The sequence below is a fragment of the Acomys minous genome (assembly GCF_964271855.1).
Source record: "Acomys minous genome assembly, chromosome: 8".
NCBI classification, from domain to species: Eukaryota; Metazoa; Chordata; class Mammalia; order Rodentia; family Muridae; genus Acomys; species Acomys minous.
Genome location: NC_140489.1, coordinates 119,048,339 through 119,062,831, shown reverse-complemented (window position 1 = coordinate 119,062,831; position 14,493 = coordinate 119,048,339). Strand labels below are relative to the sequence as shown.

Sequence of the window (14,493 nt, the reverse complement as noted above, 5' to 3'; positions counted from 1 at the left end):
TAAAAATAAATAAATCTTTAAAAAAAAACTGTTGGAGCATGAGATATGGTAGGATCCAAGCCAGCTTGGTTACTAATGTGATTTTATGATTATATAAAGGTGTTCTAGGCCCTCCTCGAAGACTTACCCTCCCCCAAGCCTGCTAACTTCTCCAGTTGTCCCCTGGGGAAGAGGCATAGTCATACAGAGAACAGCAGCCTCAGGGCAGGCTACAATGGGAGGGGAGGGGCACGCTGGTGCACGGAAGACATTGTCAGCAGCGGAAGGAGGAGCAAAGGCACATGGGAATAGGACCACAAGGTTTTAATCAAACACAGCAAGATGGCTGCGAGGCAGAACAGGTAATGCTTGGAGAAGAGAAAGAAGACCATCTCCTTGGCAACGTAGATGATGTGGATGAAGATGAAGCAGTACAGGAACATGGCGAATTGGTTCTGGGGGAGCAAGAGGTCCTGGAGGCCTCCCGAGAACTGTGGAGGAAAAGAAGAGAGTGTGGCCTGCCGTGCCAGAGCTGGATCCGGTCTGCCCTGACTGACAGTGATCTCAAGTAGGGGGTCGCTGTGCAACGATACCTCCTTCCCAAGATCACGAGGAAAGAGAAACTAAAGAAAAAATAATAATCCCAGTGAGATTACTGCCGTATGGAGGGATCGCATTCCTTTTATGTCTTGAGGTTGAGTTAGTTCTCCTAACCCAAGACACCAGGCCAACACTGTCCTTTCTCTGCCCTTCTCACCCAGTGGAGTCACCCATGTGAGCACGTTCTCCAGGGCTCCAAGGTTCCCTCATCTTCACTTTGGTTCTTAGAAATGGTGTTTGGATGTTGTTTTCCTCATAGCCAGTTTTCTGGACAGGGGCACTTTGACAGGGGCATCCCTTGAGCTTAAGCAAGCGCCTCAGACTTTCTGTGTCCTGGAGGAGGTCACATGATTAGCATGTGGCCTTGTAGTCCCAGGGTTTGCTGTTCCCTAGCGTGGGTGGCTAGAGTTATAGACCCCACAGGGCATTGGGTTTTGGGAGAAATCTGGTTGTGAGTTGCTCTTTGTTGTTGTTTTTTTTTTTTAAAGTCAGTAACTGGCCTCAGACTGACCCTATTTTAACTGTTATCAATGTGTGAGGCAAAAGCCGATATAAACGATTTAGTCTGAGCTGAAAATTTGCCACGGTTTCTGCTCTACAATATTTTTTAAGGCATCATATTTTTAAACAGCTAAATGACAAGGACTTGGACGCTTCAAACTAGTGAGAAATACTAATTTAGATGTAATCAGTATAATTAAATCCACTCACCCGTTCATTCATTCTCCCTTTGTCTCCTTTCCTTCCAACAGCTCAGAAAAAGAAAAGTATGGAAGGCTCCATCATCAAGTCAAGGCCCCACCCTTCCTTTTTAGTAAGTGAACTGCACGTCAAACCCTTTTGTAAACTATCCCCAAGGCCCCAGGCTCTGCTGAAAACAGCCACAGAAAATAAGAAGGCAAATCTATCAAGACAAGAATTCCAGCTATGCCGCATCTAAAGTGGCAGACGGTAAGGAAGGAGGAAGAAACGCAGTGTCCTCTAGACAGAGGGCTTTGTGCCATGACTTCTGCCACACTCTGCAGCCTGCATCTTTGTGATATGACTTCCGCCACACTCTGCAGCCTGCATGATCATAGCATGAAACGAGGAAAAGAGGCAGGTGTGTCTGTGTGTGTGTGTGTGTGTGTTCATATAATATATACATTATTTACATAATATATACTATATATCATTCACATAATATATTATATATTATTTACATAAAACATGTATGTGAATACACACACACACACACACACACACACACTTTATCATGTCCTTTAGACTTTTTCAAAATGCTTCCTGTGGTCCGTCTTTTAAGAAGGCAGATGACTTCATGCTAAGGATTTTCATTTCATCCAGCAGGGAGAAACATTTTTCTAAATAAAAAGTGACTAATAAATGTGGTTAAGAGACATGGCCCTACAGTTTGCTAGCTGATTTTCCCTGTCCACTTGACAGGCCTTTGGATCACCTAGGAGACAAGCCTGTGACGTTATCTGGGTTAACTAAGAGGGGACGATCCACCTCGCAGTGGGTGAGCACTGTCAGGTGGGTGGGAATCCTGGGATTGAATAAGAAGATGATCTGGGTGCCGGTGACCACAGCAATGTGACCAGCTGCCTGGAGCTCCTGCTGCTATGGTGGACGGTCCCTAGAGGTCCTGATGCTATTGGTGGGCTGTCCCTGGAGCTGTGAGCTGACCCTCCCTTCAGCTGTGTTTGTCAGGGTGTCTTGTAAAAGAATTGGAAAACATCAGGGACTGTGTGGGAATTCTAGAGAAAGGCAAATGTTTTCTAGATATTAGAAGAGGAAAACTGTTTTTCAGATGTCCCAATTCAGTAAGCTTGGGTTGGCTCAGTAATACCATTTAACGCATAATTAAGCAGGTACCCTGTGAATAAGAAAACAAAAGTAATGAGTAAGCCAGCATGTGTTCACTGAGAGCAAACCATGTAAGACAAATCTATTTTTCTCTTTAAAGAATTGACCAGTCCGTTGGACGAGTGATTCAGGTAACACGATGCCTTTTTCTGGGAAGCCTCCGGACACACAGCTCAGGGCAAGTTCCTTGGGCAAGCTACAGAAATACGAGCTGGAGAAACTGCTGCAGCCCGGGGCTGATTGATGGCAGCGGTGACAACCTGTAGTGAGACGCTGCAGTGGACTTTAGGTCATCACATCCTTCTGAACAATCGCAGCCATAGCTCAGATAGAGACAGGCTTCTGAGAAGCAAGGATGACTCAGTGCTGGAAGCCCAGCGCACATATCCCATCTCAATAAAACCAAGGCGTGATGAATGCAAGCTGCTGCGTTCGGGTCAAGAAGTGAATTGTGTGAGTTCATAAAAATGGTAATAGCTGACAATTATCGAGCACTTACCTAATGTGCCAGTCCATTGCAAAGCGGCTGACGTGTGTTCTCACGTATCCACTACAATTACCCCATGAGACAGGTTCTGCTTTAAGGATGAGCAAACCGAGGCTCGAGGGGGATCAGTAATGTATTCAGGGTTAAGTGGTTTACAAAATTGGTAGAGTCAGGTGTTTTTTTTTTAAACCCAGAACCTATGACTTCAGAGACCAGGAGGCACCACTTCTAAGTGGTGACATCTTTCATCACTGAGTGTTTAGAACGGTCTGGTCAGAGCAATGAATACATCACATGGCACTTCTTCTCAAGTTTGCTTTTGAAACAAGTCTCATGTAGCCCAGGCTAGCCTCAGACTTACCATGTCATCTTGAATTCCTGATTATTCTGTCTCCACTTCCTAAGTACTAGGATCTTGGAGGCACCACATGTGGCTTATTCGACACAAGGTTTCTCTGTGTAGCCCTGGCTGTCTTGTACTTGCTTTGTAGACTAAGCTGGCCTCGAACTCACAGAGCTCCGCTTGCCTCTGCCTCTGGAGTGCTGGGATTACAGGTGTGCACCACCGTGCCTGGCTCAGGTGAGTATTCCTGTCCCCATTAGTATGGTAGGGGTTGAGAATACATTTCTTGCGGAAAGAACATTGCTTTAGTTGGCTGTAAGCCAGTGTGTTCAACAGAGACATCTCAGCCCTGAAAGGAAGCTGATAGTTGTGTTGCCAATCAGTGGTCTCCTGGCAGGGACTGCTAAACATAGCTCAAGAGAAATAAAAGTGGCGGGAGACCAGTCGTGGTGTGGAGTATTGAACACTTAAACTATCAAAAGGGATTCTGGGTAGAGGACGCGGTTTTAGGATATCTCCTACCTGTTACGTCTCTTTGAAGACTTGAATCTCAGTGAACACGGAAGCTCCAGAAGAGCTAATCCCACAGGACAGTGACTGACCTCAGACCATCCTGCACACTGACCCAAAGCACCAGGGGCCGGTCTCTCGGCCAGACCTGGGACCTGCAGGGGCGGCCCTTAGCCTGGAGCCCCGCCCCACCCCGCCTTCTGCCCCTCCCGTCTCCCCCCCACCTACCTGGCGAGGCAAAGCCTGGTGCTGCTGCTGCTGCAGCTGCTCCATCACTTCCTCGTGCTGCCTCTGCCGCTCGTTCTCCTGGTGCAGGTACTTGAGGCGCGTCAGTTCAAACTCCATGCGCACCTTCTCCAGCTCCATTGCGTTGTAGTGCTCTGTCTCCAAGGTCAGGGGCAGCTCCACCGGTTCTAGTCCAGGCCCGTCACCAGCCTGACCCTTGGTGGTGGGGCCAGCCTTTGGGGTGAGTGGCTTAGGGGGGCCTGGGCAATCTTTGTCCTCACAGGTTCCACTCTCTTCTAAGATAGGCAGTTCTACCTTTGGGGCCTCTGCATCCTGGGATGGGGAAGAAGAAGAGGGGTGATGGTGGAGCCAGTGTGGGGATCCCTACAAGCAGTCCCTGTGCTCCAAGTTCAGTAGCCGGGAGGGGAGGGGTTGTTACAAAGACTATCCAGATGGGACACATGCTTAGAAGTGCACTTAGGGACTCCAGGACGGGACAATGCAAACTGCCACGAAGGAGTGGTACCCTGAAATCCCGAGGCATTGGGAGGTGAGGCCGGCATCTGCTCCGGTAGTGGCACTTAGCACCATGGAGGTCAATTTCCCATTCTCCGAATTTCACCTAATTTTTAGACAACAGGTCTTTTGGCAACTCCAGAGTGAGGAAGAGGCCTAGCTAGGGTCTGTGTTGAGAGGACGTGTGTGTGTGTGTGTGTGTGTGTGTGTGTGTGTGTGTGTGTGTGTGTGTGTGTATTGTGTGTGTGTGTAGAACAGTCTCAAATACAGAGAGATGAACTTTCATGTAACCTTGCAATCCTGTGATGGTTGCTGGTCCTGGTGGCAGTGGGGTGTGTTATGGGGATGGGGGGGACGGGACACAGTGCTGTTCTGCTTGGCAGCCGCACATGCCTGTGGACCCTAAGGCTTTGAGCACACCCCTCCCCCAGCCCACCCCCAACCCCACCAGTGGAATGGCTAGGGCATTCAGAAGAGGACACCTCTTACCAAAGAAGCCTTCGGCCTCCCTTCAGGCATGGTGTCACCAGGTGCCACCTTGGGGAGGGTGGGGCAACTTTCTCCTGCCCCTCGGGCTTCCATCACCTCCCTGTCCTCTGCTGCCATTCAGATAACCACAGTGCTGCCAACCAGGGCCAGAGGACATCTTTTGAGACAGTAGCATTTGGCTTCACCAGGTTCTAGCCGCCGTCACAATCCCCTCCCCTCATAATAGCCACATTCTACCAGTTGCCAGGGCACTTTTGGCAGAGCCTCTGACACCCACCCGTGTGGAGTCATGGGTAAGTACTGAATTTGGGGGGCCAGCAAGATAGTTTTAGCCAGTGTGGGTGCCTGCTGGCAAGCCCAATAACCTGAATTTCATCCCTGAGACCTACATGGTATAAGAAGAGAACTGACTCCCCACATGTATGCTGTGACAAATGTGTACACCACGTACTCCCCAAGTAAATATATGTCATAAAAAAATTTAAAAACCAAACAAATGTCAGTGAAAGTTGGGCCTTTCTTACCCCTAAGCATGGCTTTGAAAACAGGAATGGTGCCTCTTGGTGCCAAATAGCCTATGGTATGGACCCCCTTTCCCTTAGAGGTCGTCTTTAAAGATAGGTTATATTGAGAGCTGGTTTCCACCTCCCCCAATCCTAAGATGAAGTCCTGACCCCCAGTTGCTCAGGATGTGAACCTTGTTTGGAGATGGGATCTTCACAGAAACTGCCGCCTTGAAATGATGTCATTGCAGCAGGTCCTAATCCACTGTGACTAATGTCTTTAGCAGAGGACACCAAGAAGTGCAGAGGGAAGATGGTGCAGACACAGAGCCTTGTGTTGGGTTCCCCAGAGGAACGGAGCCAACAGGTGACACAGGAGAAGAAACGAGAATTAGCTCACGAGATTATAGAGGTTGAAAGGGTCATTGTCTCCTGACGGCAAGCTGAAAACACACAAGAGCAGCGCTGTGGCTGCTAGTCAGCCCTGGGAACAATGACGTAAGCCCTTATCTAAGGGCAGAACCCAGGAATTCACTAGTGGAATTGGCTCTATTCAACCTTCTGTTTTGTTTTAGTGAAGAGCCCTGCATATTGGATGAAGCCTGCTCACACTGGGGCAGGCAGTTTGCTTTTCTTTCTCCTGTTTCCTTAAAGGCTAATATCTTCTATAAGCACCCTAGAAGACACAGCCATAAATAAAGCCCAACCAGATGGCGAGGCCTCCTTGGGCCAGGCAAGCTGATGACCGCCAGGCAAGCTGATGCGTAAAATGACCGATCACAGGCTTGGGTCACAACCTTCTGTCCAAAAATGGAGCCGGCAGATGCTTTCATCCTGGCGTCTCTCCTTCAGAACACTAAGTGTCATCTGAATGAGTCACCCCATCAATCCACGGACCCTGTTGCTGAATCCCTAGTAAATAAATGTCTCCTGCACTGTGGGATCAATGAGTTATAGATAGTGGGGGAAGGTGAAGATTCTGGAAAGCGCCTGTAATCCCAGCACTCTGAGAGGCAGAGGCAGATGCATCTCTGGGTTCGAGGCCAGCCTGGTCTACAGAGTGAGTTCCAGGACAGCCAAGGCTACACACAGAGAAACCTTGTCTCAAAACCAAAACCAAAACCCAACCAACCAACCAACCACCACCACCACCAACAACAACAACGCTCCCCCCAAAAAAAAACAAAAACAAAAACACCCAAAACTTTAACAAAATACTTTCAATAAAAGGAGTCATGGCCACATTATGGAAGGAGAAAGTGCCGCATACGAATTCTAGCTCTGTTATTGCCAGCTGTGTGTGGCCAAAACAGTTGTTTTGTGAGTCTGCTATTCAGTGCCCTCACTTATAAGTGGGGGAAAGTAGCCTAGCCACTTTGCTACAATACGGTACTAATAGGAACACAAACGGGTGTATTCCATAAGGGACTAAGCAAATGGCTGCTGCTGTGATTAGTGTAATCCTGCTACTACATTGGAGGTGGCTTTTCTATGGGGTGAAATGAGAGAATTAAGATTCACCCTTTTGGAGGTGGAGAGGTGACCCCGTGGTTCAGATCTCTCGCTGCTCATGCCGAGGACCTGAGCTTCGTCCCCATGATGCATGTTCTCAGGACGCATGTCAGGCGGCTCACAACTGCCTGCAGCCACAGCTGCAGAGGATCGATGCCCCTTCCGGCTTCCATGGGCACCAGCACGCTCGCAGACACATGTGGGTGCATACATTAGCATCTTTAGAAGATTTACTCTTTGAGCATGTGTAGAGTGTGATGCGTGTGTTCACGTGCATGTGGGGGTGCATGTGCGTGCAGCAGCCTGAGGAGTCTTTCTGGCTCACCCTGCCCCTTATCTATTGAGGCCGGCCCTCTCACTGAACCAAGAGTTTGCCGTTTTGCCTTGTCTGACTAGCTAGATTGCCCCAGGGGTTCCCCAACTTCTGCCAGCCACACTGAAGACTGCATACCAGTTGCCAAGGCCACCCCTGTCTTTTACCTGGGTGCTGAGGTTCCCTGCAGGCCACTCTTTATTTGCTGATCCTTCTCCCTAGCCCCGAGGTTTATCCTTTGTCCTTGCAGTTTAACTGAACCATTGTGTTCCCTGACGCGGGAAACGGGAAACTACGTCAGTGCTACTGTTTGGGGTGTCTAACCTACTGTAAGTATAGGAATAGGAGAGCCAGGTAGATACAGGGTGCTCAGAGGAATTGAATTTTAGATGAAAACATTTTACAATAAATATGTTCTAAAAACTGCACAGGATGCTTTCGTACTGAAGCCATTGCTTATCTGAAAATTCAAATTTAACTGGGCATCCTGCATTCTTATCTGCTACCTCTGGAAGTTGTGAACAATCATGTGGCCAAATAATCTTCAGAAACCACCACACACAGAGACATACAGTACGTGCTAGTGGTAGTTATCAGCCATATATTACATAACTACAAAAATCTCAGCGGCAAACAATACAGACATCTAGAGGCTGCCCAATTTAGACTCTTCTGAGGGCTTGACTCAGCCCTCTACCGTGCGTGTCTCCGTCATCGGCTTGTGCTCAGTGGGCCAGCCTGGGCAAATTCTTCATGGCAACGAAAGAAACACAGGGGGCCTTTAGAAAGGGCGCACCATCACTTCCGTCTTATATGCCAGCGGCCAGAGCCAGAGTCAAGGATGGGGAAATAGACTGTTAGGTGCAGAACTTCCAGGATAGAGGGGATAGAAGGTACAAGCACAGGGCATGGTGCCAGGGCCCAGCAGATACAGCAGAGGAGTGGGAGGAGAGTGGTGACGTAATTGGAAGAGCTGGGTGAGGCTCCGTGGGAGGGGTGATGTGGGATTTGAATGAGCACAGGATGAGCATGCAGAACCCCACGGGAGAGCCACCCATTTTCACTCCCGCCCTCCGGCTCTTATTCCACGTGATGGGCATTCATGGAGCTGCATTAGCTAAGCAATTAATAATTAATTAAGCAAAACAGAACCCGAGGCCTTCATTTCCCCTCTCAAGATGTGTTGGTCACTGCCTGTCCTTTATGGACTGCCCCAAAGTTGGAGAAGCGGGCCTCACAGGCTGTGGGGTTTGTTTTGTTCTGTTTCAGACACTTCTGGTAAGCAGGAAAAGCACCCCACTCCTTCCACTGAGTAAGAGGCGGGCGGGGGGTGGGGGAGGCTCTCGGTAAAGGGGTCTATATCATAGGGGGCCCAGCAGCGAGGACTGGGGATAGATCTACAGGCCCAGGGCTGGTGTTTCTCTTGCACTTTACTGCGCCTAGGACCTGGATGATTCCGGGTGGGGTGGGGTGCAGGTGGGGCAAGGGTGGGGTGGGGTGGGGGTGGGGTGGGATCTCCACCTCTATGTAGTCTCCTCACCCCAATCTTGCCTCTTTTTTTTTTCCTTCCAGACTGCCCTGGTTGTCCTGGAGCCTGCTCTGTAAACCAGGCTAGCCTTGAACTCACAGAAATCTGCCTGCCTCTGCCTCCTGAGTGCTGGGACTAAAGGCATGTGCCACCACCAGCCGGCCATTGCCTCATTTAAAAACCCAAAATGAAAAAAAAAAACCCACAACTGCTTCACAGGCTCAGGATGTTGGGGTTTCTGCTCCCTGGTCTCAGCTTACTGGTGCCATCTGCTTCTAGAGGTTCTTCACGGTCCCAGCCGTGTGGCCCCTCTCTGCCTTTCTGTTTGTCCTTGGTCACTTGTGATTTGCCTATAAATTGTTTCAAGGGTGAGAATCAGAACGGCCTGGCGTATGGTCACAAAGGCAGAGCACTTCATTGTAGTCGCTGGGCAGCCTGACTGAGGGCGGCCAACGCTGCTGTCTAGTGTAGAAATGGGAGGGTGCACCGAGCATAGTAGCCTTAGGTTGCCAAGAAGTGGGAGCCACAGGTGGCCCACAGCATGCTAAGGGTGGAGGGCACGTCAGAAAGCATGCACCAGTTGCAGGTTCGGCCCAGAATTCCATGTGAGTATAAAACTCTTAAGTTGTCATTTGATTCTCAGGATGCTCCTGGGAGGCCATGCATGGTGGGTTGGAATACCACTGCCTAACGTGCGGGGCAGCTGGGCATGCATGGTGGGTACAGTTACCACTGCCTAACGTGCGGGGCAGCTGGGCATGCATGGTGGGTACAGTTACCACTGCCTAACGTGTGGGGCAGCTGGGCATGCATGGTGGGTACAGTTACCACTGCCTAACGTGCGGGGCAGCTGGGCATGCATGGTGGGTACAGTTACCACTGCCTAACGTGTGGGGCAGCTGGGCATGCATGGTGGGTGCGGTTACCACTGCCTAACATGCAGGGCAGCTGGGCATGCATGGTGGGTGCGGTTACCACTGCCTAACATGCAGGGCAGCTGGGCATGCATGGTGGGTACAGTTACCACTGCCTAACATGCAGGGCAGCTGGGCATGCATGGTGGGTGCGGTTACCACTGCCTAACATGCAGGGCAGCTGGGCATGCATGGTGGGTGCGGTTACCACTGCCTAACATGCAGGGCAGCTGGGCATGCATGGTGGGTACAGTTACCACTGCCTAACATGCAGGGCAGCTGGGCATGCATGGTGGGTACGGTTACCACTGCCTAACATGCAGGGCAGCTGGGCATGCATGGTGGGTGCGGTTACCACTGCCTAATGTGTGGGGCAGCTGGGCATGCATGGTGGGTACAGTTACCACTGCCTAACATGCAGGGCAGCTGGGCATGCAGAGCTTCAGGGAATTTGAATACTGGGTGGAGTGCAGGCTTTTATTTCTCACCCTTGTGTTTTAATACAAGACCATAACAGTGGTCTTTGAAGGCTCCAACTCCATGACAGGTGTTTTCTGCATCATAAAAAGAAAAAAGTTGGTATATCATAGAGGATTTTTATAACCTTATTTGTAACAGCAAGAACCAGAGGGGCTGTTTTAAATAAGCAGTGTTGCCTCCCTGTCAAAATTGCTAAGCAGAGCAAGGCATGGCAGTGTAAGTCTGCGACCTTAGCAGTTCCGGGGCTGAGGCAGGACAACTGAGAATTCAGTTGCAGCTTGGGCTACGTAGTAAGATACAGTCTTAAACAAAACAAAGTGGAAGCCGAGCACGGTGGTGGCGCACAAGGCAGATCGCTGTGAGTTTGAGGCCAGCCTGGTCTACAAAGCGAGTCCAGGACAGCCAAGGCTACACAGAGAAATCCTGTCTTGAAAACAAAACAAAACAAAACACTACCCCCCAAACAAACAAAAACAAAGCAGATATTTTAAAGGATGGCATTTTAAAAAGAAGGTAGCTGCGTTTAAACAAATAGCTTGTCCTCACAGACGGATAATTCAGAAAAGCAAAAGTAGCATCGCTACATACATGCACTGAAGTGTGAAACCTGTTAAGTACATCATATGTGTCTGGAACATATCTGAAAACCCCCCAGAGCGACTGCTTCCTGACAACTGTTCTGGAGTGAGAGAGCTGAGGGACCAGGCTTGGGGATGGCAGGGGGCCTTAGTTTCTTGTTAACTATGCCATTTCTATTCTGACTTTTAAAAAATGTGCATATATTATATTTTAATTAAAATTTCAAAGTGTGCCCAGAGGAGAAAGATCTGCTCAGCGCAGGTGAGAGAGGTTAGGGTGTGTGACTTGAAGGACAGGCTGTCTTAGAAGCATGGTGCCCTCTGGGACCTGCACATCACTCAGTCTCATCTAGTCTGCTCTTCAGTCAGAGATGCCATCTCCCTGTGGAAGCATCCCTACCCTCCCCCTGACTTCCTGGTTGCCTCAGCTATGGGCTCAGTGACTTTGAGGTACATTACTCAGGTGTGCTGGAGTGGTTCAGAGGGCTATAATGGTAACCATAGCAATAGCTTGCAGTCATCGGGTGCTGAGCTATACGCTAGACACTGGAGGGTTTTCACGGTGTACTGTATTTAAGTCTCAGAACAGCCTATGAGTTAGGCACTGTCGCTATCTATAGAGGTAGAAATCGGGTTCTGGAGAGGCTAAGTGGCCCAGCAGTAAGCCACACAGCTATAAAGAAGCCAGGACTGAATGCCCCTATATTAAATCCATTCCAACTTGACACACTTGGAGTGATTTGCGTTTTTCATAATCCAACCCTGCCAGTACAAGGATATTCCAGAGAGGAAGGGAATAAAGATGCTCTAAGGATTTGTGGAGGAAGACACAGAGGTGGAGGCATCCCAGAAGTCTGTGGGATGTGTGCGAGTGTTGTAAGCATCAGAGCCAGCCAGAGGACCGAACCCACACAGTGATTCTAACAGCGAAGGAAGGAAAGTCCAACACAAAGAATTGTTAGTAACGGGAGGTTGAGAAATACAAAACTGAAGAAGGCAGGGGTCTAAAGAGATGGCTCGGTGACTCAGACGCGCACTCGCTGTTCTTACAGAGGGCTCGGGTTTGAGTCCTAGCACCCACGTGGGGGCTCAAAACACCTGCAACTCCAACTCCAGAGGTGCAAATACATACACGTGGACACTCAAGCATACACATTTTAAAAATTACAAAAATTTAGAAAGGTGAGGCCAGGGAGATGGCTGTGGCAAGGTGGTGGTGAAGTGCGTGAAGACGGGGGTCTGGGTCCCCAGCTCCGTGTTGGGCCTGTAGATCCAGCACCAGGAAGTGGAGAGAGGAAGGCAGGCCTCGAGGCCTCTGTACCTCACCGGCTGGCCAGTCCCGCTGAATGCAGGCGTTCCAGCTCAGTAAGATCTCCTGTCTCAAAAAGCAAGGTGGAGAGTGAGCGAGAAAGCCATGGGACATCAACCTCTGACTTCCATACAAATTACACAGACCTGCAAGTACATACATACACACACACACACACACACACACACACACACACACATATACACCTACACACACATACACACATATACACACCTACACACACCTACACACATATACACACCTACACACATATACACATACATATACACATATACATACATACACAGACATACATAAACACACATGCATACACGCATACATACACATACACACACTACAGAAAAGAAAAAACATTGTGAGAGGCTGAGATTTGAGCGTTAGAGGGTCACTGGGTGTTATAAAGCTCACTGAAGTCAAGGTCACGTGGGCGAAGACAGGCCAGCTTGTGGGGTGCCCACAACAGAGCTCACGGGGAAGTTGCCTGGTGCACTTGGTGTGAAGTCACCCTCAGCTGGGAGCTGGCCACAAGGTGCTGCGGAAACTCTGGTGTTCAGCCCTGGGTCAGGCACTGCAGCGCTTCCTCAGAAAGGAAGGGCAGCTCACGCCTCCCGCTCTGGCTCGGCTACAACCTCTGCAGAGACCCGTGCCAGCAGGGATTGTTAGCTTCAGACTGCAGAAGGGGCACCGGCTGCACTGCCCCGCCCTCCCAGAAGTCACCAAGGGCCTTCCACACGTCTGACCCTGACAGAGAAGGAGCGACGATCATGGTGTACAGATCCTCCCTCGGACCAGCACTAGAGAGAGGGAGCACCCCTCGCTCTCCTCATGCTCCCTAAGCGGCCTGCCTGCTTCCCGCCTTTCACCAGCAGACAAAATGATTGTTTCAGAAGAGCACTATGATGGGTGGATCTGGGCCCAGGGGTTCTGCTCGATCTAAGGCACCAGCCAAGGACAATATGTGCAGTCATCATCAAACCCCTACCCAGATCTAGCCAAGGGACAGAACATTATCCACAGTTAAGTGGAGACTGGGGACTGACTTTCACACAAACTCTGGTGCCCCATATTTGGCCATGTCCCCTTGATGGGGAGGCCCAATGGCACTCGGAGGAAGGATAGCAGGCTACCAAGAAGAGACTTGATACCCTAGCATCATATTCAGGGGGAGGAGGTCCCCCTTAGTCACAGTCATAGGGAAGGGGAATGGGGTGAAAGCAGGAGGGAGGGAGGAATGGGAGGATGCATGGGATGGGATAGCAAATGAGATGTAATATGAATTATTTTATTTTTCAATAAAAATATGTTTAAATAAAAAAATGATTGTTTCATCTCTCTAGCTTGTTCATAGCCACTATGAGGCAGGAAAGGGGCTGTTTAGCCAGCGGCCTTGCTGGACCGCTGCCTCTCCTCTCTGATGAGTGAATGTGACGCGGTCAGGCATTCCCCCTCTTCGACTCTGGATGTGCCAAGGAGAGCCGGAGGTCCTGCCTCTTAACCACATCCTTCCTTTCGCCTCTCAGCCGTGGACGACACACAAATCTGTCTTATATATTCAGTTCTATTTCAAAAGCTCAGGCAACAGTGATAGGCATGTGATTTTTGCTATTTAAAGAAACTTTATTTTGCTTGTGTGGCGTGTGCATGTATATGTGTGTGTGTGTCTGCATACATGTGTGTGTGGAGAGACCAGAGACCAATGCAGAATGTCCTTTTTTATTTTTATTTTTTATTTATTTATTTATTTATTTTTCGAGACAGAGTCTCTCACTCAGTTAGACTAGCTGACTAGCAGGCCCAGAGATCCTTCTGGCCTCACTTTCCCACTACTGAGATTATAAGCACGAGATATGGGCTTGCTGTTTTCATGTGTGTTAGGGGCCCAAATGCGGGGCCTTATCCTTGCCCACTTCATTGCCTGAATCATCTTCCAGCCTGACTTACACGTATTCTTGAGAGGGGCCGCGTCACTATAAGATCCAGGATAGCCTCAAATGTACGATTCTTCTGCCTCATCTTCTTGAGGGCTGGGACTAAGGTCCAGCTTGTTTAAAGGAACTTTGCATAGCTTAACAAAGTTGTTTTATCCCAATGTATACTTATAGGGCCCAAGTTACTTTTTATACATTGAGTTTGTGATAGCAGACCCCATTTACGGGGGCCCCAGAGAAACCCAAGTGAGGGGTGCCGTGTGCGGTTAGCCAGGCTGGGGCTTCCAAAGGAAGCACGCTCTGAGAGGAGCCTGTGCCAAGCTGGTGTCCTGGATCTCATCTGCTTAAAACAAGAAGGGCCCGGATTCCTTCCAGCTTGAGTGCACAGTGAC

At 49.5% G+C, this 14,493-nt stretch overlaps 1 protein-coding gene across 1 annotated transcript; it reads right to left on the bottom strand.

Annotated features, from left to right (window-relative positions):
- Positions 1-209: 209 nt before the first annotated feature.
- TMEM247 (transmembrane protein 247) lies at positions 210-5,212 on the bottom strand (the record flags this gene model as incomplete). The annotated part of the gene is made up of 3 exons (XM_084793668.1): positions 5,016-5,212; positions 4,014-4,343; positions 210-470 (listed from the first exon to the last, which is right to left on the bottom strand). Exons 1-3 carry the CDS (start codon positions 5,130-5,132, stop codon positions 210-212), a joined length of 708 nt encoding a protein of 235 aa, XP_084649794.1. The 5' UTR covers positions 5,133-5,212.
- Between the last annotated feature and the right edge of the window lie 9,281 nt (positions 5,213-14,493).